This window comes from Anabas testudineus, chromosome 18 (genome assembly GCF_900324465.2).
Source record: "Anabas testudineus chromosome 18, fAnaTes1.2, whole genome shotgun sequence".
Classification (NCBI taxonomy): domain Eukaryota; kingdom Metazoa; phylum Chordata; class Actinopteri; order Anabantiformes; family Anabantidae; genus Anabas; species Anabas testudineus.
In genome coordinates, this window is record NC_046627.1 from 29,800,841 (window position 1) to 29,824,637 (window position 23,797).

The 23,797-nt window shown below is 38.2% G+C and overlaps 1 protein-coding gene across 1 annotated transcript in view; it reads right to left on the reverse strand.

Moving 5' to 3' along the window:
• adam19a (ADAM metallopeptidase domain 19a) overlaps positions 1 to 10,285 on the reverse strand; it is a 133,725-nt gene extending 123,440 nt beyond the window's left edge. Inside the window, exons 1-2 of the mRNA XM_026353444.2 lie at positions 10,231 to 10,285; positions 7,464 to 7,543 (exon numbers count right to left, since the gene is read on the reverse strand). Of these exons, the coding sequence (XP_026209229.1) occupies positions 7,464 to 7,543; positions 10,231 to 10,285 (135 nt within the window). The remainder of the gene's footprint in view (positions 1 to 7,463; positions 7,544 to 10,230) is intronic.
• Between the last annotated feature and the right edge of the window lie 13,512 nt (positions 10,286 to 23,797).

Below are 23,797 nucleotides of genomic sequence, written 5' to 3' on the forward strand. Positions count from 1 at the left end.
AAAAAAAACATTCTAGAAGAACTAATTTTAGATTTTAGCACTAAATAAAAAGTAAAAAAAAAAAATGCTCTAAGATGAAACCCAAACCATGGCACACAGCAGTGGGAAGGTGGTCTTGGCAGGAATACAGATAGCAGCTTATTGCTGACTACGTTCAATACACACAAAGCAGAAGAGCAGGAGAGCGTATAAATGCCAGATGTACATAAAAGAAGAGAGAAAAAAAGCAAACATAGCAACAGTGAACAGACAATAGACAGAACAGCACCTTCCAGTCAGCTTCCTTCCAGTCACAGACAGGCACAATGTGATGAACAGCATTCACAACAAGTAAATGTGTCATTTGGTTCACAATCTACATTGTGATGTTAGTCTGCTTTTGTTTTACAAGATCAAACTTTCTTTTGTGACTCTGCTCATAAAAATAAATATGTTTTCTTTGTAGCTCCACTGAAGACCTGTCAAGAATCAGATGAAAAAAGAACAAAAGGCATCTTTTGACTTCAAAACAGAATGCTATTTAATATCTTGAATAAAAGATTAAAATGCTTTTTAAAAGGTACTATAATAGTCAGCCAGGACTTTGATTTTGATTTCCTTTTTAATCTCATTCTGGAAGAAAACCTCACACAAACTCACTTATCTCTGCTTCCACTTCACAAACATCTTGGCTCAGTGCCTGAGGCAGCATTGACTGTCAGTCCAGTTGGGGCCAAGGGGCCATGAACTGTGGGTTACAGTAACACCTCACAGACATTTAGCCTCCCTGCCTCCCTCCTTCAGCTCTCTCTCTTTGTAATTCTGACACTAGTTTGCACAAAGTGTAACTCTGTTGGGAAGATTGGGAAGTAAACTCACTATGATATGTATACCAGCAGCAATGGTTTTCTTTAAGAAAAGCTGATTGACTGACAGGATATTAAGAAAAAAAAAGACTTGTAGATAAAATATTAATATTAGATGTTTCACAGCAGAGAAAAACACTGTGTGAAAAAACAAAATCAGTACAGTCTACGTATTCCAACCCATATCCTAATGAAAATGATTTAGACACCTTGAGTGACACTGAGGTTGGTAAAATGCACATATTTTCTGAGCTAAGATACTAATTATTATTAGCAAGCAGCAATTATGCACAAAACCATATCTGACCTTAATTGCTGCCAGCAGACCATATCATATTCTGTCAGTAATTTGATTATATGCTAAATTAAATACATCTGTTTTTCATTTAAAGAATGTGAATGCTGAGAATAAACACAATTTCAGTCAAATCATTTTTCAGTCTTATCTCAGAGTCAAAACAAAACCAAATACACAATGGATTTAGGTAGCCACTACGGCTAACTGTATAGCAATTTGCATCTGGGGCAACTTGCCGGATAAACTGATCACTCAGTCATATCCTTCCACTGTCATATGCTTGCTGGCCATTATTGGCAGATATTATTACATACAGAACCACCAAATTAAAAGAAGGAGTGGTCTTTGGTCTGCTTTATTTTAGCTGATCCACCGTCTTTACAATTTTCCTAGATCTGCCCTGATATGATTTTATGTAATGATCATTTAACAATGATCATTTTGTTAATCATTTAACAAAAGGTTAAAGTGATCACTGAATAGAAATATCAAACTATCCACATGTTCACCAAAGAAAGAATTCTCTCAACCATAACAACTATAACTGATAGGGTGGCTGATCAGTTGTCTCTAAGCATTTGTCACTGCAGGGAAGTGGAGGAAATGGGTTACTTCTGTCACAAGAGATCGATTCAAAAAGGCAACTTAATCAGAGCAAAATGATATTCATACTGAAGAATTCAGCAGTGTGTGACATACAACACATACACTGATGAAATGTGTTTGCCCTTTGCTTAGTGGGTAGTACAGATGTCAAGGTGCCGATGGCAGTGTGTAATGTTTAGGATCACAAGTTTTTACAGTTCAGCAGTCCAATAGTTAAACTGTTAGACTCTTATCATGTTTTAGGTTCTTAATTGAACCAAAATCATTTTAGCTTACCAGCAGCATACTCTGAGGTCAATTGTGTCCCAAAACATAAATAGTCAAAATGCACTTCTTTTGACTGTAAGAATGTGAAGCTGCTGTAAATGTTGCATGCAAGCAAGTTGACCTCAATGAATTAATGTAGGTTAAAAATCCAAAGGCCCGGGAAAGAACACGCAGTATCAAATAAATGATTGCTGAACCAAATGCTAAACATGCATAAATGCATGCATACAAACATACATTTACACTGAAAGTCTGCAATCTCCTTTGACACTTTGGTCTTTAAGTGGCCTTGGGTATTTTTCGAGTGTGCCTTCACTCTAAAGCCTCATAAAATCCATCCAGCTTTATTTGACAGCTCAAAGTGCCTTGAAATTCCTTTATAAAAGCTTCAAGGGGATGCCAGGCAAAACGGACAAAAATGTCTTTCAGGTAGTTATGTAAAATCTATCCATAATAAGTCTTCCGTTCTGCTTTATGGAACAATCAGACATGGCAGTTCAGGATCTTTCTGGTGGATTAGGTATGAGTGTTTGCACATGTTGATTTTGTCAGTATATCTTATCAATGTGGGACTGGATACAGGTCAGGAAGAACAATAAAAACAATGCTCATTGGTGACATATTTTATTGTTTTGTGTGTTGCTGTTGTCTAATGGAAACCTTCAGTATATACTTTCTTAGATTTTAATTTGTTGTGTTTCAATAGGCAGCTATCTAAAACAGTTTCCTAGTGAGCATCATACATGTGACTGTGTGATGTGAATGCAAAAGCTTCTCTACATGAAGGGTACTGTAGATATCCCCCCTCCTCACAGTGCATGCACCCGGCATAGGTCCATGTGTGCACTCCCTAATCTTGCCAGGGTGAATGTCAGAGCCATCTCCAGTGTGCTTGTGAGGTGAGAGATAATCTAATCACTAGGGAGACAGAAAGTAGGGATATGAAGTAGAGGGGAAGACACCACAGAGCTCTGAGAGGACTGGGAGATAAAAAATAAGGCAGGACAGAGGACAGCGCCTCAGTAATTCTTAGAGTCCACCTTTCAGATAATTGAAGGACATAAGGTACCGCATAAAGCTACAGCAACAAATCGTGATAGATGAAACTGTGACACTGAGCAGCCTCTGCTGTGGAGGAAAAAATGAAGGTATGAAAGAAGAACACTACTGTAACAGATGTCCACTTAATGACTCTGTCACAGCTTTCTGGTGATTTTCTCTGTGGACATGCAGTTTGTGAGACCACACTCAAAAGGGTGAGAGGGGTTAATTCCCTAAGGAGGAACCTATATTCAGCCTCCCTGCAGGTTGGATATTTTCCAGAATTAACCCAAACAAAGACTTTAGATTCACACGATGTCCTGCAGCGGTCTGCATAACCAAACAGCACACTGGTTTATAACATTATGAGACACGATTTTCCAGCTGAGATCCTCACCTCACATTACAATCCGACACCGTGTACATATCTGACTTGCTAATAGTTCTTTCATCTGAACGCCCTGTGTGAGTTTGCCAGAACCTTTTGTGTTGGCTCCAAAACGTCTCAACGTAGTGGTCTCATGCTATTGTTAGTCAGAAAACAGCTTCAGCAGCACATAATAATTTGGGTAAAGTGTCTGTTGGATCACATAACCAACAATTCAACAATTACATCCACTATGTAGTGACATACCAGGTGTGCTGAGGTGTAAAATTAGGCAGGACAGTACAATATGTACAGTACATACTTTTAATTTGGCTAACTGTATCAAGGATAAAAAGTTTTAAAGGAGTGTAACCTCTACCTGCCCTACAGCAACTATGCATTCCGTGTTGCCCTCTGACCCATGATGTATATTAGTCCATCAAGTGCTGCTACTTTCTCTTTACATATGTGCTGTACAGTATGAACTACTGGAACAAGTTCCACAAGGGCACTGAGTTTTAAATTTAGACTCAGTTCTACTTCAAGCAATGGCTCATATTTAGTGATGAGTTTTTAAATTTGGCTTGAGTTTTTTTTTTTTTTTTAATCTAAAGAAAAAAATGTGACAAAAATCACAAATTGGCCTAAAGGCAAGACATTATGCTGTGTGCTTGTGTATTTGTCAAAACATTCTCATGATGAAAAGAAGTCTTTGAAATCTCTAACCACCCACCTTTAATCCATAACCTTGCTTTCTCATTGCTTTCTAATCCCATTGATCTCTCCTGTGCTGACCCTCTCCATTTCCTCTAATGCTGGCACCAGCCAGTCAAGCATCAATATCTACTCGTTAGCATGCCAGTTAGCGCAGAGACTTTGGTATGCAGATGAATGCATGGGTCTGAATCATTCTGCGTGGTTTCTCAGCAGGGCTCCGCTTTCCCATTATCATGAGCATTAAGATGCACGGGAGGCAGCCAGACGCCTCCAGTGATCACCGTCAATTACATGGTGCCTGTCAGGGGAGCTGGCCCGAGCCTGTCAGCCAATCATGAACAGGAAGATGAGGATGATTTGACAAAGGACTGATGAGTGCTATAGTTTAATGCTTTCAGGTCTGTGTTTCAACCATATTGATGCATACAGTATATGATATACTATATATTTTGATAATTGATTATGTGTTTCAGTCATTTTCCTAGCAGAAATGCCAATCATTTGCTGGTTCTAGATTTGTTCTACTTATTTTGTTGTAAATAAGATATCTTTGGTCAAACAAAATCCCACATTTGAATTAAATGGTGAAGGCAACCATAAAGATGTTGTTTTGCTGGGTTGTTCTAGATGTTTAGTAGTAACACCTTATGATCTAAACTGTATCCTTTAAACTGTGTCCTTTTTCCTTGCTACTAGGGTAGTAATGATTCTCCAGAGCTGCACAGACAGATCACAGTGTAGACACAACATTAGTTTGTTAACTTAAAGCCAGCACATGGATGCAAGGGATAGATCTTCTTAAGACAAGAAATATCAGAACTATGGCATTTATGAAAAACGTGTTATTCAAGGCTAATTGGGCCTAAATCACTTGGGAGCTCTACGTTATTTGTCTTTGTGCCCATTTTAAACTATATTGACTTCTTAGATTGTCTTTAAACAACTGTGAACATTAACTTCTTTAGTCAAATTAAATCAAAGGTAATGGCATTCAGATTCTAAATAATCAATACCTACTTGTGCAGTGCTTGGTATTTTGATGATTTAGGTATGAAATAAACTTTTCGGCTCAATAAATGGAAGAATTAATTCAAACTAATATTTTGTGTTTGTTCAGGTCATCTTAGTGTTATGTTAGATTTAGTGTTACAATCTAAAAGTGTTTAATATCCGGTACACACAAAAAAGAAAACATCAGGAGGGGGTGGATATTTTTTTACAGCACTGTATGTTTGGCAGTGAAGGATCTCAGTACAGCCTTGAATGTTCTGTGGTAAAAATGTATCTATTAATTTTTTATACATAATCAACTCTCTTGTGTTTTATTTTAAGCACCTATCATATTTTGCGAACCAGAGCCTTTCTCTTGGTCATTTTCTCTTGTTCATTTAGAAGAAAAGTCATGGTGACATTAAAGATTCAAAATGTTTTAGTCTTCTCTTCTTGTTGAACAGAAGCCCTGAATAAAATGAATAGCTTTTCTCAGGGTGTCATGCCTCAAGATTTGGCTACAATTGCACTCTTCATCTCCCTCACTTCATACCCAGCCCAACTTTCCCTGTCTTGCCAAGGCAACCATCAGGCCTAGCAGAGACATCTGTACAACAAGGCACTGAGCCATGTTTCCATGCTTAACTGGACAACACCAGCCAAGTCCATGTCAACACTAACAGCTATCACTGATAAAACACGTAGTCATCTGCTCAGCCCTGGACATGAGCTGTCCAACCAGTTACTCATCTGTACATCTGCTCCAACTGCTGCTGACATATTTCAACAATTAGGGAGGAGCTTTGTAGTTTGTTCAACCAGTTCAGGGCTCCAGACTAACTTTTTCCATTGGTAGCACTGGTGCTTCTAACTAGAATTAAAAGCACAAGGACAAAATTAAGGTGCACCACTAAAAAAGACGTGGTCCATTGTAACTATATTACTGATAAATGCTTTCCTGATAGTTGGTAGAAATAGCAATCTGCTGTTTTATTTTAAAAGGAATAAATCACAAAGTAAAGTAGTGCTTTAAGATAAAAACATCACAAAGCTAAATCTTGATTTTTTAAAACATAAAGACAGAGCAAAACATTTTAGGGTTAGGGGTTTAACATTTTATGTAGCTACTAGCTAATACTTGACTGCATCCATCTCAGTGTACATATGCAATAGTCTATTCTAGTCGAGCTACTGAATGTGTGGACTCTCAAAGTGTGTATTTGTTTGCTTTTTGCAAAGTGAGCAATGTAATAATGTCACACATCATTAAGAAAACAATGAAGATTTTATTGTAGATGATGTCGCACTGATTGTCCACTGCACTTTACAAAAGCCCATTTGTTTACGTTAAATATATTGATGCACCTTATTTAATGAGCCAGTTGCTAATGAGCGGATGAGACCTAGTGGTGTTTATATCTATTGTAGATTTTTAGTTTTTAGGCTTTTCAAATTACAGTGCAGCCATTAGGAGCATTTCCTTTTTTGATTTTCCTTTCTGACAATGACAAATTAGTTTAGTTAACATCAGCAAAAGCCTATATGTTGAGATTTTTTCAACGATCCAACAAGTGAGTTGTTGTGTGGTGGTTATTGGCATCAATGTAATGTCACATCACTCTCAGGACTACACTTTCAGGATGAAGCTGTTCCACCATGCTATTCTAACACACTAACACTACAATCTCATGTGGTCTGATGCCACTCCACCTCATTCTGAGGTATTTAAAGCTTGTTTTACAAACTAAGCCTTGTTGTAAATGTCTTTTCTTTTTTTATATGCTGTGCCAGGTTAAAACAGTTATTCTGTCTGCTGCTGAAGAACTCCTTCACTTCTCATCATTTTCTAAAGGGCAAGACTGTTTAATGTGTTCATCCTCCAAACTGTTTGTACATGTATGTGCAGTATGTGTGTGTGCACCTAGAACTGCATGTAGGCCAGGAAAGGTTTGAGGATGAAGATGTGGGCAGTGAAAAGCCAGGAGCACAGAGTGAAGTGTCCCCTTAGGATACAAGCACCGAAGCACAAGAACAGACATCCTTCATTGAGCCAATAAACCAGAGCTGTGACAAAGGTCATCTGTAATGATGAAATACTGAAGTTACCAAAGCAAGTGAGGTTCTATTAGATAGGTAGAAATTAGCTCTATTATATACACCCACAGTGAGCAATGAGCAAAGGTAATGGGTCCTCAGACTTGTTGTCAGCTAACTTGTCATCAAGTTAATCCAGTGTCCAACGGCTCGACATTTGTATTTTTTGTTGCTATTGATGTGGTGTAGTCAGTGTCAGTGAAATGAAGGTCAAAAGAGCGCTGATGAGATGTCTGACCTGTGTCGAGGTCCCAGCCTCCCTCTTGGTTCGGCCTTGAGAAAGCCACTGTGCCGTCACTGTCCTTCCTCTCCTCAGCCCTGGAGGACACAAAGGAGGACAGAGATTAATATGATGCAGGTCTGCTTACACAGACTGTCACATGACATGAGTAGGAGGTCGACACAGAAATGTTTCAAAGTAATAGAGCAAAAGGTAAAAGAGAAGTAGAATAATCAGGGTCAATACAATGTAGTGTAGATAAATCAATGTTTTATTTTACATTATTTATAGTGCATAAGTACCACCTATGCCAAAAATCAGATCATCAATCAGAGAGAAAAACAAAAAACGAAGAGAGAGAGAGCGACCAGTCAATTACAATCAGGAGAGGATAGTGGAGGTTTATCATGCGAAAGTTAGCGTTCGGTTCACCATACTGTCATACTCAAAACTGATTAACTGGTTAAGACTTTCTCTCAAGCAAAACTTATGAACCTTCTCTGGTTCCACTTTCAAAGGGTTTGTTTTGTCATATCTAACTCTAAAACAAGTTGGTATGAGTTTAATGTTTTAGTTTTGGCCATATGTAAACATGTGGGCTTTGGAAGTTTTGATGGGCATTTTTTCATTATCTTTTCCACTCCACTGACTAAACAAATAATAAAAAAAGAATCCTCACTAAATAATATTACCATATAGAAAATCACTGGCGGGCTATACCTGAAGAGCAGAGAGAGCAAAGAACAAGTGTAATTTCACAGATTGTATTGAATCAGGGAGGGTCCCCACGAGGTTCTGAATGATTCATAGTTTTCAATATCACAATTTAACAGTATGTGATTTTCAAACTACTGTGAATAAAAAACCTGATTAAAACATGTTTTTTAATGCTGCATATTCAATACAATCAGAATTGTCCCTGCAGACTGCACCAGTAATAACAAATCCTGATATGAGACATCACTAGTATCACAGCAAAACAGTATGTGCATGTGTGAACTTATTTTGGTTGTGGATAAGAGGAAGTACAGTAAAAACAGGTGTTGTGCTGAAGACATGGCTAAAGTAGCAACCACAAGTTTGCCATTATTACAGTATATTTTTCTCTTTTATAGTAACTAATCACCAACTCACTTTGTTTTGTGCAAACATTGGACAGTTATGGTATTCCACTACTCAATTCAGTTATATTCTATTTTACTTATATACAGTCAAATCACAGCAGATGTCATCTCAAGGCACTTTACAATGTGAGGTTTAAGACCTTACAAAATAAAACTGTATAACTGTATATTTGTATATTTGAGTTATATAGAAAACCCAACAACCCCACTTGAGCAGCACTAGGCAACAGTGAAGAGGAAAAACTTTTACAAAACATTTACAAAAAACTGTAAAACCTTTTACACAAGAAACCAATATTACATTTAATTAAATATTACATATTCCATTTAGTAAAAACTAAATTTTCCACGCTGCACCTCATCATAGTTATAAGTTTATCATTTAAATATTTAATAGTCCACTGCTATGCATGCTAACTTCAACAACCCTGCAGTGTTCTATTGTTTGCTTAGCTCTAAATACTAGTTAGGTTCTCTATATGCTTTCTAATAACATATTTGAAGAGTTGGGTCGCAGTGTTTGAATGACAGCGTTGACAGCAACAGCTGTTCACAGACAGGTCTGTTGTCAGTGTGTGTGCATGTGTGACACAGAGCAAGGCTGAGCAAACCTATGTGCTGCACACAGCACTGCAATGAAATAATATTTCAATATGTGGCGATTGTTGTTAATAATGTGGGGGGCTGCCATAAATGCATTTTAAATAAATGCATCAATTTATGTGAAACACTGCTATCAGTACTGAAACTCCAGACCCCCAAGAGGTATTCAGACCAAACAAATGGTATTCACAACAGCAATGTTATTTACCCACTCAGCAGACCGAAAGTAACATTCCCATTCATTTAGAGGAGTGTTTAAAGCCACAGGTGCGGCTGAAAACTCATGCTGAGATCAGTGAGTGAGCTGAAACTGCTAAACTGCACAGAAACTTTTGTTCTCCCTTTGTAGGGTCATCACTGCAAATGCCCTGTTCAGACTGTCGCATCATTTCCACATTGTTATTTGATTTATTGTTTTAAAATCACTTTGAGCAACATTTTACAGAAGCATCACTGCGTGAAGTGCAAAAATATCATGATTAATTGGTGATTGATGAAAAGGACATTATTGTCATTATCAGATTCCATCTGTGTTCTAATAAGCATTCATTTTGTTCAATTGAGTTTTAGTCATTATACTAAAAATTGTAATTTATTTCAGTCACATTCACATTAGTTTAAGTCACGTTTTAGCCAGAGCTTTAGTAAAAGGTTAACTTTCATGATGCTTTATGAACTTTTTAAGGCTTTAATAATTTACAGCGGGTAAAGAAATTATTCTTATTTAATATACAGGTATGGGAAATTCATATGAAATGGCCAAATAGCAGGTTAAATAAAGGTATTTATAGAAAAGTGAATAATAAATAGAATAACAACAAAATAAAAAAGTCAGACCATTTTTTCACTAGCACAATTTTATGGTTTATTTCATCACTCTGTAACTGAGAATACAGCTGACTGGCAGCATCTGGATATACAGGCAGATGATTAGAACAAACTCTACTATCTTTGTGTCAATTAACATTCATAACTGAAAAAGTAGAGAGTCACTTCACACACAACATCTGGATTAGAATGAAATAAATAGGATCTGTGTGTAATCCCAACCAAAGTACTTCTCTTGTCTGAACCCAACCTCTGGGACTCGATCTTGGGGCTCTGGATTGTCATTCCTGCACATTGTCAAGGCTGTGTTGTAGCTACACACCTGTCAGAGCCCACGTTGAAACTGATTCATCCCAACAGTAAAACCACTAGCTGGTATTAATATTGTGGCTGAATGGTGAATGTCTTAAGCTAAAGTTAGTATAAATTGCAAGTATGACTTGTGGTAGATATGTGTGGCTCCTGGAGCTGAGTGAAATATGAGACAGGCGCACAGAGCCAGAGATGATTAGCCCATTCAGATGGATCCATGCAAATCATTGTTAAAAGAAAACAAAAAAAGAAGCACAAGGCTAACTGCTTTGAGGTGGAGACTGCGATCGGGACTGAAAATAAATAACGGAGACTGAGACTGTAAGACACTGTTTTTGTTTCGTCTTTATTGGTTAGTGTGCTGAACAGAGACCTCATCATAATTTTCATTATGATATTTTCTTAATTATCATAGTCTGTTGCATGTTCTCCCTGTGCCCTGGGTTTACTTCAGTTTCCACCCACAATCCAAAAGCATTGCACATTGAGGTAAATGATGACACAAGCCTCTCCCCAACCATCTATCTTCATAAAAGCTAATTAAAAGCATTTGAAAACTATTATTTTCTCTGGTTCTTAGTGACTTGATTGGAGTTGATGCACCTGTGCGGCTCTGTGGAATAATGGATCCCATTTTCACAGAGCAAGGATCTCAACAGGATGACTAGATTAGCTCAGATGAATCATGAGCTCCCTTCAAATTGACAGAAACACTTTTCGGGAATGTGGACTTTAAGACGGTGATTCATATATGTTGGCTCAGGCAGCTATACATTTTATACAGATAACACTGAAAGATTAATGTTTCATTTGAGTTGAAAAATACCCAGCAGGACACACAGAGAGGTTCTCAGAACTTAAATTTTATCTCTGGGGAATATTTAGCTTATGTGATCTGATTGAAAGAACAAGACGCATTCTAAGACCTCAGTTTGCATCTACTTAAGTATTTGAATCAAATGTACACAAAGGAATGCACAGCGACCTTTCTATCTTTACCAAATGGGTAACAGGGAAGTTTTTAAAGGTGGGAGCTGACAGGACACATTTAGGTGTACCTTCCCATGGCCAATAAAGTAAATCAATATTCAGCCAGGGACCACAAATGTGGTTATTATTCCATCACCTCGAGGACGACAGTAGTAGCATGAATGCTGTATGTCTTAATTGCTCATGTCTAGAACACTGTATCCTCCCAATTCCAACTTTTGGCTGCCACATAGGACCCAATCAGTCCGCCCACATCAGCTAATGAGGAGCCAGACACAGAAACATGGACATGAGCTCCACTCTGCACGACACTGATGGTAAATTCAATCCTTGCTACTTTGGGGTCAAGAACTTCAAGAAAGGTAAAATATTCAACTTTCTTAAGCTCTGAATCAAACATTTGATCAAATATTTTCATGTGGGAAGAAATCAACGACTGTTTTGATATTTGCCTAATCTAGCTCTTTTTGAAACTAATTATTGACTATTTGGGTTATGAACTGCACTGTTGCTCAATGGCCCATATTTACTGAAGCTATCAAGAATGAATGTTCCTCTTGTTTCTTAAATCATGTCAGCCTATGTGATTCTATAACCTCAAAACACATGATGAACATGATGGCCTGTTCTCTGTGTGCAGTTCATTATTTACACTCCTAATACAGAGTTGCCAAGTCAGTGTCTGTTTAAGCAGTGGTGTATGGTCACATGACTTTCCAGTGTGCAGTTTTAGATTGCAGTTGCTAGATTTAGCAACTTTTCATATCTGTGTAGCTACTTTTTATAACAATAAGTAGTACTTTTTGGCCACTGACATTAATGACTTACCTTGAGGTGAGCTGTTACATTTATTTTTGTGTATGCTCTTTCCTGTGGCTGTGACTCCTTCACTGTCTGTGTTCAGTGTGTGTGGAGCAGGGGAGCAGCAGCCTCAATGCAGCGTGGATGACTATGGGAACGTAGCTCTACATCTCAAAAATGTCTTGCTCAAGGGGCACTTTGTGAAGGTCTGTGATCAGGCACTCATACACTGATTGGTCAAATACCGCACAGCATTCTACAACAGTAAGTAATCAGTGCTTTTGGTAGCATACTTTAAAGCATATTTGGTTTAAAATGCTTGTACTTTAACATTTCTAGTGCAGAGGAATATTTCAATTCTGGTTATGATTAGGTATAAGCTCTGAGACTTCTACCACAGGCATTTTGGCAATTAAAAAGAATAAATGTTTCCCCTTAGCAGCAAAAACCAAACACACAAAACATTGCATCTACACTTTTCAGGAGTTGCCTAACATGTTGCACAGTGCTTGGATGCATTTTTCACTTAAAAACTGCTGACTTGTTATTGTCTAGGGCAGTTCCGGAGTCAGCATCATTTATCTAAATCCTTCTTTTTCAACACACTGTACGGGCAGTATGTCTTTGCTCTGGCCCTGCTGTGGAAGGGTTCTTAGAAGCACCAGGAACGTTCTGTTCACTGTAACTGGGCTAAAAGCCCACTGAGAAAGCCTGTCACACTGCTTTAACAACAGTGCCCAGCAAGTGAGCATCGCAAGTCACCACAAGCGTCTGCCATGTTCTTGTCACATATGTTCCTAAAAAGCATTGCATTCCCACAGGGCTCTGGAAAGCACTCGTCACACTCTTTGTACAGTAAGTCCATTAAGCTCTCTTATTTTCATGTGTGCTTTGTGTATTGTGCAATCTGCATAGCTAAATAACACCTCCACAAAGGCTCTGCATAGGGAATGTAGTAAGCCTTAGAATCCGCTGCAGTATGCACTTGATATCAGAACAGCAACCCTAGGACTATTTGACTTTTATAAATCAAATGCTTCTAGCCATGTTTCTTCAAGTTGGGGAAGATCAAATGGTTTACACTCTCCACCCCAAGCAAAGGTTGCCATTAATCGCTGATAACATTGAAAGAAATCCATAAAATGTCAGCAGCACTTGGACTGGAACTGCTGCAGACCGAGACAGGGAAGTATTTCTGTGACATTTGAGCATTTTAGCAAATGGGTAAGCAAAATGGAATGAAAAGAAGAGGATGACATGTAGTTTTATCTATCTTTTCCTCTCTGGCATAGTATTGCGCTATCTGTGGTGTGATGTACATTAAATTTGGGATTTTGAATGACCTGTGTGTTAATTGTTTTGAAATATAATGCAAAAATGTGTAAAACCAATGGAAATATGTAAACACATTTTTAATTACCATTAAGTTGCAAATATACACAATAACCACTGCTTTTCATATATACTGTTAAAGCAGGATACTGCTGCAACCCTAGTTTTGTCTAGATGTTTCTTTTACAGTAGGTCTTGCATGTCAAGTGGTTCATGGGCACAGCAAGATGAGATCTCACTTCTTTGTGTCTTTTGTCTCTAATGTGTACGACTTTTGGGAAGATAATATTAGTTTGACTACATGTTGGGTTGTTTGAGGGAAAATGTAGCTTTTACTGAATGTTTTTAATGTGCTGAAGCATTTTGATCTTCTGTTTCAGCCTGTGGGTTAGCTGTTTCAAGAATGTGGCATAAGAGTGGACCCGAGAAAGAGTGTTTAAGAAAGTGACATAAACCTGTAATGCAAACTCTTGAAAATGCAATGTTTCCACAAGCAAACAACTTGAAGGGTTTTATCATGAAGCAGATACAGAATGTGTTGACTTAGTCACAGAGATTAGCCATAGCCTGCCAACTTCTCTTCAATAAAAATGGTTCTTCTGTCTATGTACACCACAGGAGGCATGGATAAAAGCAGCAACAGATTTGACAGATTGACAGTACAAGTATTCTCCACTGCAGAGGTATAGTTATATAGTAATCTGAGAACAAAAAAATTACAGAGACAGAGCATCTGTGCTTTTCAGCAGCAGTAGAAGGATACAGTTCAAAACTTCAGTCCATGTTGCTCTGCAACATTTAGCAACTCACTTGGTCTTTTGCCAGATCTCTCAAATTGGGTCAGGACAGTGTTCATGATAGAGTCCAAGATGTGTCCCAGAAAACATGAACATCTGTATTCAATATTTTAGTTTCCACAACCTCACCCCCAGTTTAGCAGAGAGCACATTGAATAAAACGTCTCATCTGTCTGCTCAAATGCCAACCTTAGGGCATCTGTTCAGAGTCAGAGACAGAGATAGAGCTCTCTATAGTAAATGATCTTTTAAACGCTTGCTTTCATGTCTTGTTCCTCACGCTACTCTTCAACTTGTCTCCTGATATGCCTGCTGGACAGTTTTATGCATGTTTGTAGGGAAATTGGAGGCTGCATAGGAGCAAGAAGTGTCAAGGTTTTTACTTCTCTAATTTCTGACCTCCACTCTTAGCCAGGAGGACGTTGATGAGTTGCCTGAGAGAGGTAAGTCATCCAAAACAGCTTCCCCGCTGGGAAAAAATCAATTTTTACACTACATATAGTGAGTTTTTCTGCGCATACAAGTTGGTAGCTCCATAAACTGAAAATGTGCCTCTCATAGCTGCATACAGAACACAGCCCAGCCCACTATGTTAGATTTAAAATCTGCATTTAATGTAGAGCATTGTGCTGTACCCAGTTTAAAGCCAAACCACTGACAAAAGCAGTAGAGGAACTACAACTACCTCACACAATGCACAAGTTGGGACTTTATTACGTCATTAGGGAGAGTGTTCCATTATGATGAGACTCTTTTTCTCCATTTTTCTCCAATATATTACTAAATACTAAAATACTCACTATGGTTGGAGTTGGGAAATTTATCCAATTTTTCCTGTTTTAGTGTCTTTGCGTTGCATAGGAGCAAGCTCAAGTCAACTCTACTATTACTTTATAACAGTTTCTAAGTCTTCCACTGCAAACAGTGTAGTACCCCCTCAGTCTAGCTGTTTGTCAAATCAATACCACCTGAAACTACCAACATGCACAGGAACAATAGACGATACTGAAAAAATTCTGTTCTTGTTTCTGGCCTTGGTAACAGCATATAGGTTTGGGGAAATAATTCAGAATTCAGATGACTGTAGTTGTGGTAGCAACACTTCACCTTTTGGTATTGTCTCGGTTGCTTGGAACAGAAATGGAGGTGAGAGCACAAGAAGTATCAGGTACCAGGTACTATCCACAGTTTTAGCCTAATAGAAAAAAGGCATGTAGAGTATAGTTGAGCCTGTGATGGAAACCAGCTTTCAAGCTCCATCAGATTGGATAATAAGCATATGTGAGCTGTCATTATCAGGTCAGAGTAGACTAAGTTACAATATTAGAATTTTTTGATTCAGTGTCTTGGAATTTGACTTAGTAGCTAATAGTTAATCATATGATGATAGTTTAGGACACAATAGCACTGACCAGTACTGTATACAGTACTGTTCAAAGGTCAGATGTTTGGATTGCTATCCAACACATCACACCATCAGAAAGGCATTTGCTCAGTCTTAAGCTTATTCTTCAACATCACAACAAGCTCAAACATCCAGCCAGTGTCATCAAGAAGTGTCTTCTTGCTCACTTCACTATGAGTAATTTAAGCTTTTGCACAGCATTGTATGTCAGCCAGTAAGTGCACTGTGAAAACGCCAAAGATGCATAAGTAGTTTATTTAGACATGCATTTAAAGTATTATTTTTCTATTGCAACATCTTACCCACTCACCCTTTGTGTCAGTCTATCTCTTTTTGTAAAACAGTTCATATGGAGCTGAAACAAGCTGTTAAGTTTTAATAAATCCTTTTCAAAATGAAAATAAAAACATCAGCTTCAAGGCCAGACCAGAACTTTTATGACCTGCAATCAACCTGTCTGTCCCAGTTTCCTTGTGTGTCTTTGTACACCATTTAAAAACCTGAAGAATATAAAAAGTGAAAATCACTTTCTATCTTTGCATCAGCTAATTTGTCTCTGCTGTGCTCACATTGATTTCCATTAAGGATCATGAATGATTCAAGTTACATGCAAGACCATAACTTGAGCATGGTCTTTGTTTATTGTGAAGCATTTACTTTCTGTAAGCAATTTATATGTTTCCATGGATCTTCTAAGTCAAGTAAATGATTCTTCAGCTTGCTCAACGATAAAACATAAATAGGTATATTGTGTTGTCTTTCTCTTGCTTACATAGACAAACAAAAACATTGTAACTCAACTACAGTATATGCATTACATTTACCAGGTAATAGTCAGTAATAGTAGTCAATAACTAAGGTGTAACAATTGAACTTATTCTTAATTAGATTAAATTAAACTTTAACAATCCCCAAGACAGAGCAAACAATACATAGCATAAAGATAATGTACGGCCTTATAGAGAAATGATGATAGGTAATTATAGCAATAGGAAGTATAGAAATAAGATGAAGGGTTAGGACAGCAGAGAAATGTGCCATCAGTGCTGTAAAGACACTCACAGCACATCTATCTTCATGATGAAGATAGAAAAGATATGAAGTCCAGCTTTCACTGCAGAAACGGTTACTACTTATTTTCTCCTCCTACAGATTATACACCTCAGTGACCCAGAAGGAAAATTCAGAACTTCTAATTACTTCTCTAGAGTGAAACAACATAGATTTTGGTGGATGTGGATTTGTGCATTGTTTCAAGCTGGTGTTTTGCCCACCAATTATTTTATAATTGATACATGTGATTATCCCCAATTCAAAAGTTTAAACACCAAATTGGATGCACCCAGAAGATAAATAGTGGTAGAAGGTTCGAGAACACAAAGCTAACTTCATTTATCTTTCAATTGGCCAAATTGAACAGATTTTGCAATAAATCGGTTAAATACAGTTCAGTTCAGTTCTACCTGTGAACACTGAGCGGGACAAAACTACAAGCTGTTGTTTACAACTTCAGATGGTACTATTTTGTCACGGCCACAACAAACAAGGTTTGGCTTGTAAAACATTTGTAATTTGCTAAGATGGATTCTCTTCCATGCAAGACCAAAGTAAGTTAACAAAATTATCATAAATAGAGTAAATGATTTTGGCTGCAGGGAAGGAGACATCCTTCCCTGAGGAAATCGCTTCCCATCACTGCTTTGGATGGAGCTGGATAGCCCTGATTGTTACATGTAACGTCTGGTTTAAGGAAGCATGGAATGTGCTGACGGAGCAGCTGCTGTAGCCTTGACTGCCCTGCTTTGACAGGAACTCCTAAACATTTCTCTCCCACTGGAGGTCAACAGACATTAGACTTGACAGTGAAGCATCGTTTCACTAAATTACACTGAAATACTGTATATTATCTCACTTTCTGTACTTGCCAAAGATGTCACATGACCACACATTAAATACAGACTTGACAAAACACCTCAGTAAGAACCTAAATGCTTTTTAAAGACTGACACTCACTTATTCACATTAGATCAATAGGGGTTTAGAGGTTTGGAAACAGGGACTACAACACAAGACCATAGGTGTTTGTGGCATGGGTGCTGTTTACAAAAAAACAAAACAAAAATCCTTTCCACACAGACCATGCTTTGTCCACACGAAAACGGCAAAACACATGAACAGTGATATAACCCTACCAAAAAAGCCAAGCATGCCGACCATAAGACTAAAATAAAAAAAGGTTCCTTCCTGCATGGTAGTGAGCAGGTATGCTCTGTTTACTTGTACTTGAGAACAGGACCCCTACAAAACCTTTTATTTTTCTAATTAAATTATATTAGTATTGGTATTATTAGGACAAGATACTGGCGCACACTCTGACATTACAAGCTTAACACTCTGTTTTCCCTGTCTACACATCAAGACTGCGGACATTAACCTTTACCCTTCTTAGGGTCGATTTTAAGTAAGCTAAAACACAATGTCTGTGCGGACAAAAGGCCAAAACACATAGAAAAAGCTATGTTTTCAAAATACCTATGTACTTGTACATTTAGGCCTGCCATGCTGCCAATTGGTCTCTGTAGCCACATACAGACATGTCTTTTGTATTCTATAGGGTTTAGCAAACTAAGCTAAGAGCATGAAAGTGTTAAGAGTTACAGTATATGTGATAGTGGTAAACTTTTGTGTGTCAGGTGCAAACACAAGGGTCAGCATGTTGGATTAGAAATTGCACTTTAAACCAATGCTGTTTCATTGTGGCACTAGAGAAAAAGTCAGAGAATCTCCAAGTCAGTAACATTCCTCCTCTTGAGACTATGAATGTCTGCACAGAAGAATGATAATCTATCTAAGTGTGGAGATATTTCAGTCTGGAAGAACAGGCCAACCAACAATTAGCCACACTGACCAGCACAATATGAAAAGGATATATCATATGTTACCAAAAGAAAAACTAGCCCATTCATTGAGGTGCATTCACCATACATCAGCCATGAGAACCTGTTAATTTACATAATATTGTATATTGGGCCTTATTTTACGTTCATAAAACAACTCAGTCAAGGACCCTGTCCTTCTCCAAGTCTCATACACACACCTCGTACAATCTTTTTTTATTCACTCTCTTTTTCTCCTCTGCAGACCCCTGAGAGACTCTCAGCTGACATCAAGAGAGAAAGCCGGAGGATCCAAGCTCACATGCAGCACTTGCCTGGCGAAATATCGCTGCAGGGTGTTGGGGGAAAAACAATGAGAGGCGTGATCTATATCTGACAGCTACTCCAGCAGCTGGAAGATAGAGAGAGGGAGGGCTGGGCAGAGAAAGGAGGAATAATACACGGCAAATGCTTTATCTTTGTGAGGAATGACTGTGTGGATTCGCTTTGTAACAGGAATGGCGAGGACTCTCTGTGGAGACAAAAAAGGGAAAAGATAAAGCCAGAAATTTCAATAGGGGAAGCAATCAGCTGCTTTATGTTATCAGATTCAAACCCACCTCTGTTAGGGCCTATTACCATCTGTCCTTGTGCTACGCCACCTCTAATGACACTTCTATCGTATTTGCATTGCTGCTGCTTTACTGTATGGATATCATGGCTTTCCAGTAATACTTAAGAACTGAATTCCTTCTCTTCTTTTTATTTCCCCTAGGGTTAATGGAGCTACAGAGAACTGATGTGCCACAGCACACATTTTCCCTGCCTAACTGGGGATGGTGCTGGAAAGTTTGCAGGATGGCAACAAGGATGGAAAGTTAGAGAGTGAGACACTGTAGGGGTGTCAGTTTTTCTCAAACTGAAACTATCAACTCAGAGAAACTCATTCAAATGTGTTCAAATATGTATGCTGCTGAACTAACACAAGAGCTTAATGCCAGTAGTGGTAAAACAAGTCACGTATGTCAGTGCAGCCACCTCCTTTTTCACTTGGCATCATGGTTACTTATTTGTAATGTAGATAACAGGCTTATTAAAACAAAAATCCTGCACAAAGTATAACTCTTTTTTGTGATTTCTGTATTCTAAAGTGTGAGAAAAGGGGCTGATAGAATGACAAGTGAAAACCAATGATCTCACTCTCCTGTCTTATTCAATCAGCAACTTCATAAAATTGTGTTGTGTAATACACAACAATGCAATCTCTCCTCTTCTCTCTCTTTCCCTCTCCCTCTCTCTTTTCCCTCTTCCTGTCTCTCTGTCGAGCTACACGTCATTCCACCCTTTGCCCTCTGGACCTGTCTGACTCGTCCTGATGCCCAACTTCTGGCTGGAGATCCACCGTTTGCCCTTTGGGATGCGTTTGGAGACTGGATTGGTCACAAGCTACTATGATGTCGGTCCCGGCCTCGGCGGACGTCGGAAGCTGTTTCGTGGAGGTCTCGACTCAACGCTCGATAGTCAAGGAATGGAACAAGTCTGCCTGCAATAACTAACTGGACTCCACATTAACTTAAAGACATTAACTGTTATACTGGACTGCTGCCTACACAGCATGTAATCGCCCATATGAGGATGGGTTCCCTGTTGAGTCTGGTTCCTCTCAAGGTTTCTTCCTGTTGCCTTCTCAGGGAGTTTTTCCTTGCCACCGTCGCCCTCGGCTTGCTCATCAGGGACAATCACATTATTATGACTCATACACATACACTGTTCATGTACTGTTCTTTGGTTGTGTAAAGCTGCTTTGTGACAATGTCAATTGTAAAAAGCGCTCTACAAATAAAATTGAATTGAATTGAATAATACACTTTATACAGTATATTAATACACTTAAAATGAGTATTCATTTAAGTCTAACCAAATTTCACCATCTGAATTACCACCATGATTAATAAATCATTATGCACTGACAAGATATCTAAGCTCTCAGACTTTTCTCATCAAGGAAAAACTAGAGATCGAACAAATGTGAATAACAGATGTATTTATGTGTTTATGGACACTGAAGTACAAAACGTGATTGAAATGTCGGTCTCAATCCATTTAAATCTAATATCTGAAATAAATTAAGATATTTTCAAATTACTGACTAACAGTGTTTACATTTAAGTAGAGGAACTTTTTTTAAATTCACTCTAAATGAATCCTGTTTGCTTTAGTTCTCCTTGAGATGTGCCAACTGTTTGGCTGGCTCTCATCTTCTGGATCACATCTTATCTCTTCTCCTCTCCCCTCTCATCCTCTCCTCCATGCGTCATATGCCACCATTGCATGTCATTAACTTTGTGTCTCCTCTCTCCCATAATTGTGCTCCCTCTTCTATGTCTCCCTGGCCTCTGAGCTGTATGTTTCCAGGGTGCAGTTAATGGCCCTACCAACCAGCCCATTGTTTTTGCTGCTTGTTTTTTTGTTTTCTGCTGTTGTTTTCTCTCTTCTCTTTCAACTCACCCCACCCAGTTGAGGCAGATGGCCGCCCACTATGTGCCTGGTTCTTGAGGTTGAGGTTTCTTACTCTAAAGAGATTTTGTCCCCTCCACTGGCACCTAGTGCTGCTCAAATGGGGTTGTTAGGTTTTCTAAATAATTCTGTATGCAGTAATATTTGGTCATGTCTTAAACCTTACACTGTAAACTGCCTTGAAAAGACTTCAATTATGAATTGGTGCTATATAAATAAAATAAAATGGAATTTAATTGAACATCTACCAAACTGAATTGACTGAGACACAGACCCAGTTCCTACATCTTACACTGTAAAAAGCAAACCAAGAAGTCCAAAGAACTCCCTGTAGGCTTCTGATATGAACTACTTCTAAAGCTTTGAGTGTTCCCAGGAGGAATAGTTGGGAAATAGTTGGCTGTCTATCCAAACTGAGTAATCAAGCAAAAAGGGCCTTGGTCAGAAAAGTGACAAAGAATCCAGTGGTCACTCTAAGCCAAGCCTACAGCTGGTTCAGAATGAGGGCTTTGTTTCAAACCAGTTCTTTGGTTTTTTTACAGCTAAAGAACTGGCTTTTGGCAAAAACATCTGGTTCCAAGTGGTCCCAACTCTTTGCTGGTCTCATTTGTGTCATTGGCTTATTATGACCAAAAAGATCAACTAAGGCTTTTAATTGCAATGTGGCTAGCTAAAGGCTAAAGCCAACAAAGGCTAACATTAACATACATTAACATTAACATGAGAATCCATCCGTGAAAGTAATCGCTTTACATAGTGATCACAACAAGCAGTGCATATTATATTGGTCTGTTTGGATCCCAGTATCGGTTCACAAAGTCAGGAGCAACACTTATACAGAAAAATGTATTCAGGTGTATATATAGTGATGGAATGGCTTTATGGTGGCTCTTTATCTTGTGGAAAAGCAAACCGCACCTTAGAAGATTTCAAAGTTGAAGCAACTATAAACCAGCACTAGCACAAGCCCAGCACCAAGTTTGTACTGGTATGGCAAAGCCTTGAAAGGATAACCATCTCAATGACATTTCAACAGTCAGGTCTTTATGGTAGAGTGGTCAGATGTAAGCGAATCTCAGTGCAAGTCATATGAATGCCTGCTCTCTGGTTTGACTGACAATAATTGTATTTGACTCTCCAAACTAAAACACCCTAGAATGTCCTGGTGTGCAATGCCCAACTTGAAGCTGTAACTGTTGTAAAAAGACTTCTATACAATACTAAATATATCTGTAAATCAGATGTTTTTAATTTTGAATAAATGTGGCAGCCATTACTAAAAACAACTTCACTATTATTAAGGGTTAAATAAATGGCTTCTTTATTCATATATTATTTATTCTATTATCTAAAATAAACAAAAGACAATAAACTTATTTCTAAAAAGAAAACCTGACAACCAATTGGCAAAAGAAACATCTACACACTTTAATGAGAGATTTTATGTTATTGTAACTTTTTTAGGTCTCCTAAAAAAAGCTCTCGAAAAATACAAAACAGAAAAGACACTAAAAAGTGAAAACATCACACCAGTTGTAAAGGCTCACAACTCTATTTCTGTTACCACACTAAGATTTTTCAACCTTAAGGCACTCAGCACTGGCCACCTTATACTTTAGGTCTTTTTATTCCTTTAGTTTCACTTCATTTGGATCGTCTGGGATAAAAAAATAATACAACAACCTCTTAAGTTACTACTACACCACTGTATCCCACATTAAAATGTAAAGGCACCATGCAAATCACTAGTTCCCTAAACACATTACTTAAGATATCAATGTGTAAGTAATACCCTCCATAATATGCTACTGCTGAGGTACTACTAACCATTCTCATTTACTAACTACCAGGCAATGCACTCACTTTCGCTTTGCTGGGCACCTCAATAAAATGCACTCTATCTCTGTCTGTGATTTCATCATAAAATATTCATGATAAAAAACTGCTCCAAGTTGTTCTCTTTGTGTCTGGGGTATCAAACAAAGCAAATTACAAAAATACAATGGGTTTGAGGCAGTTTCAATAAAATGAGAAATTATGTTTTTACACAGGAATAAGACTTGTGTCGAAGGGAGTTTTATACACACACAAACACATTGACTAAAATGGAATTAAAATGTTTTTGTAGGTTCTCGGGGTTTAATAATTATTGAGTATTAGAATTAGATTGCACTGGATAGTGTTGTTGCCTGTTCAGTACTTGAGTGTCTTGCTCAAAATAATAATCAGACCACATAACCTTTCTGTTGAAGGCGTATTCATAATTTTACAGTTTCTTTACCTTAAGCCTAAAATCAGTTAAATGACATCTAAAAGCAGTTGACTCACTAAGACATAGTCAGCCGTGGTCTAGACTAAAATGTTCATGACATTTTAATTAACAAATCTTCTCATGACCTGAAAAGGGATAAAATGTTAAATATTTGGAGAACTAAAACTAGACTAACAAATTTATGGCTTATTTTGACTAATGCATGCATCCATCCCTCTAATACTTTAACCATTTGTCCCCCAAGGGTTGCGGAGCCATTGGGCAAGAGGTGGGGTACATCCTGGACAGGTCACAAGTCTGTCCCAGGGCTGACATACAGAGAGCCCCATTCACCCTCACACCTATGCTACCCAGACAGAACGCAGATACAGGGAGAACATGCTAACTCTACACAGAAAGGTACCTGGCCGACTTGTGGATTTGCAGATATTGATCTGGTCAGTTAAGTTGCAGAAGGGGTTGTTATTCAGTTTCAGCTGCTTTGGGGTTAATGAA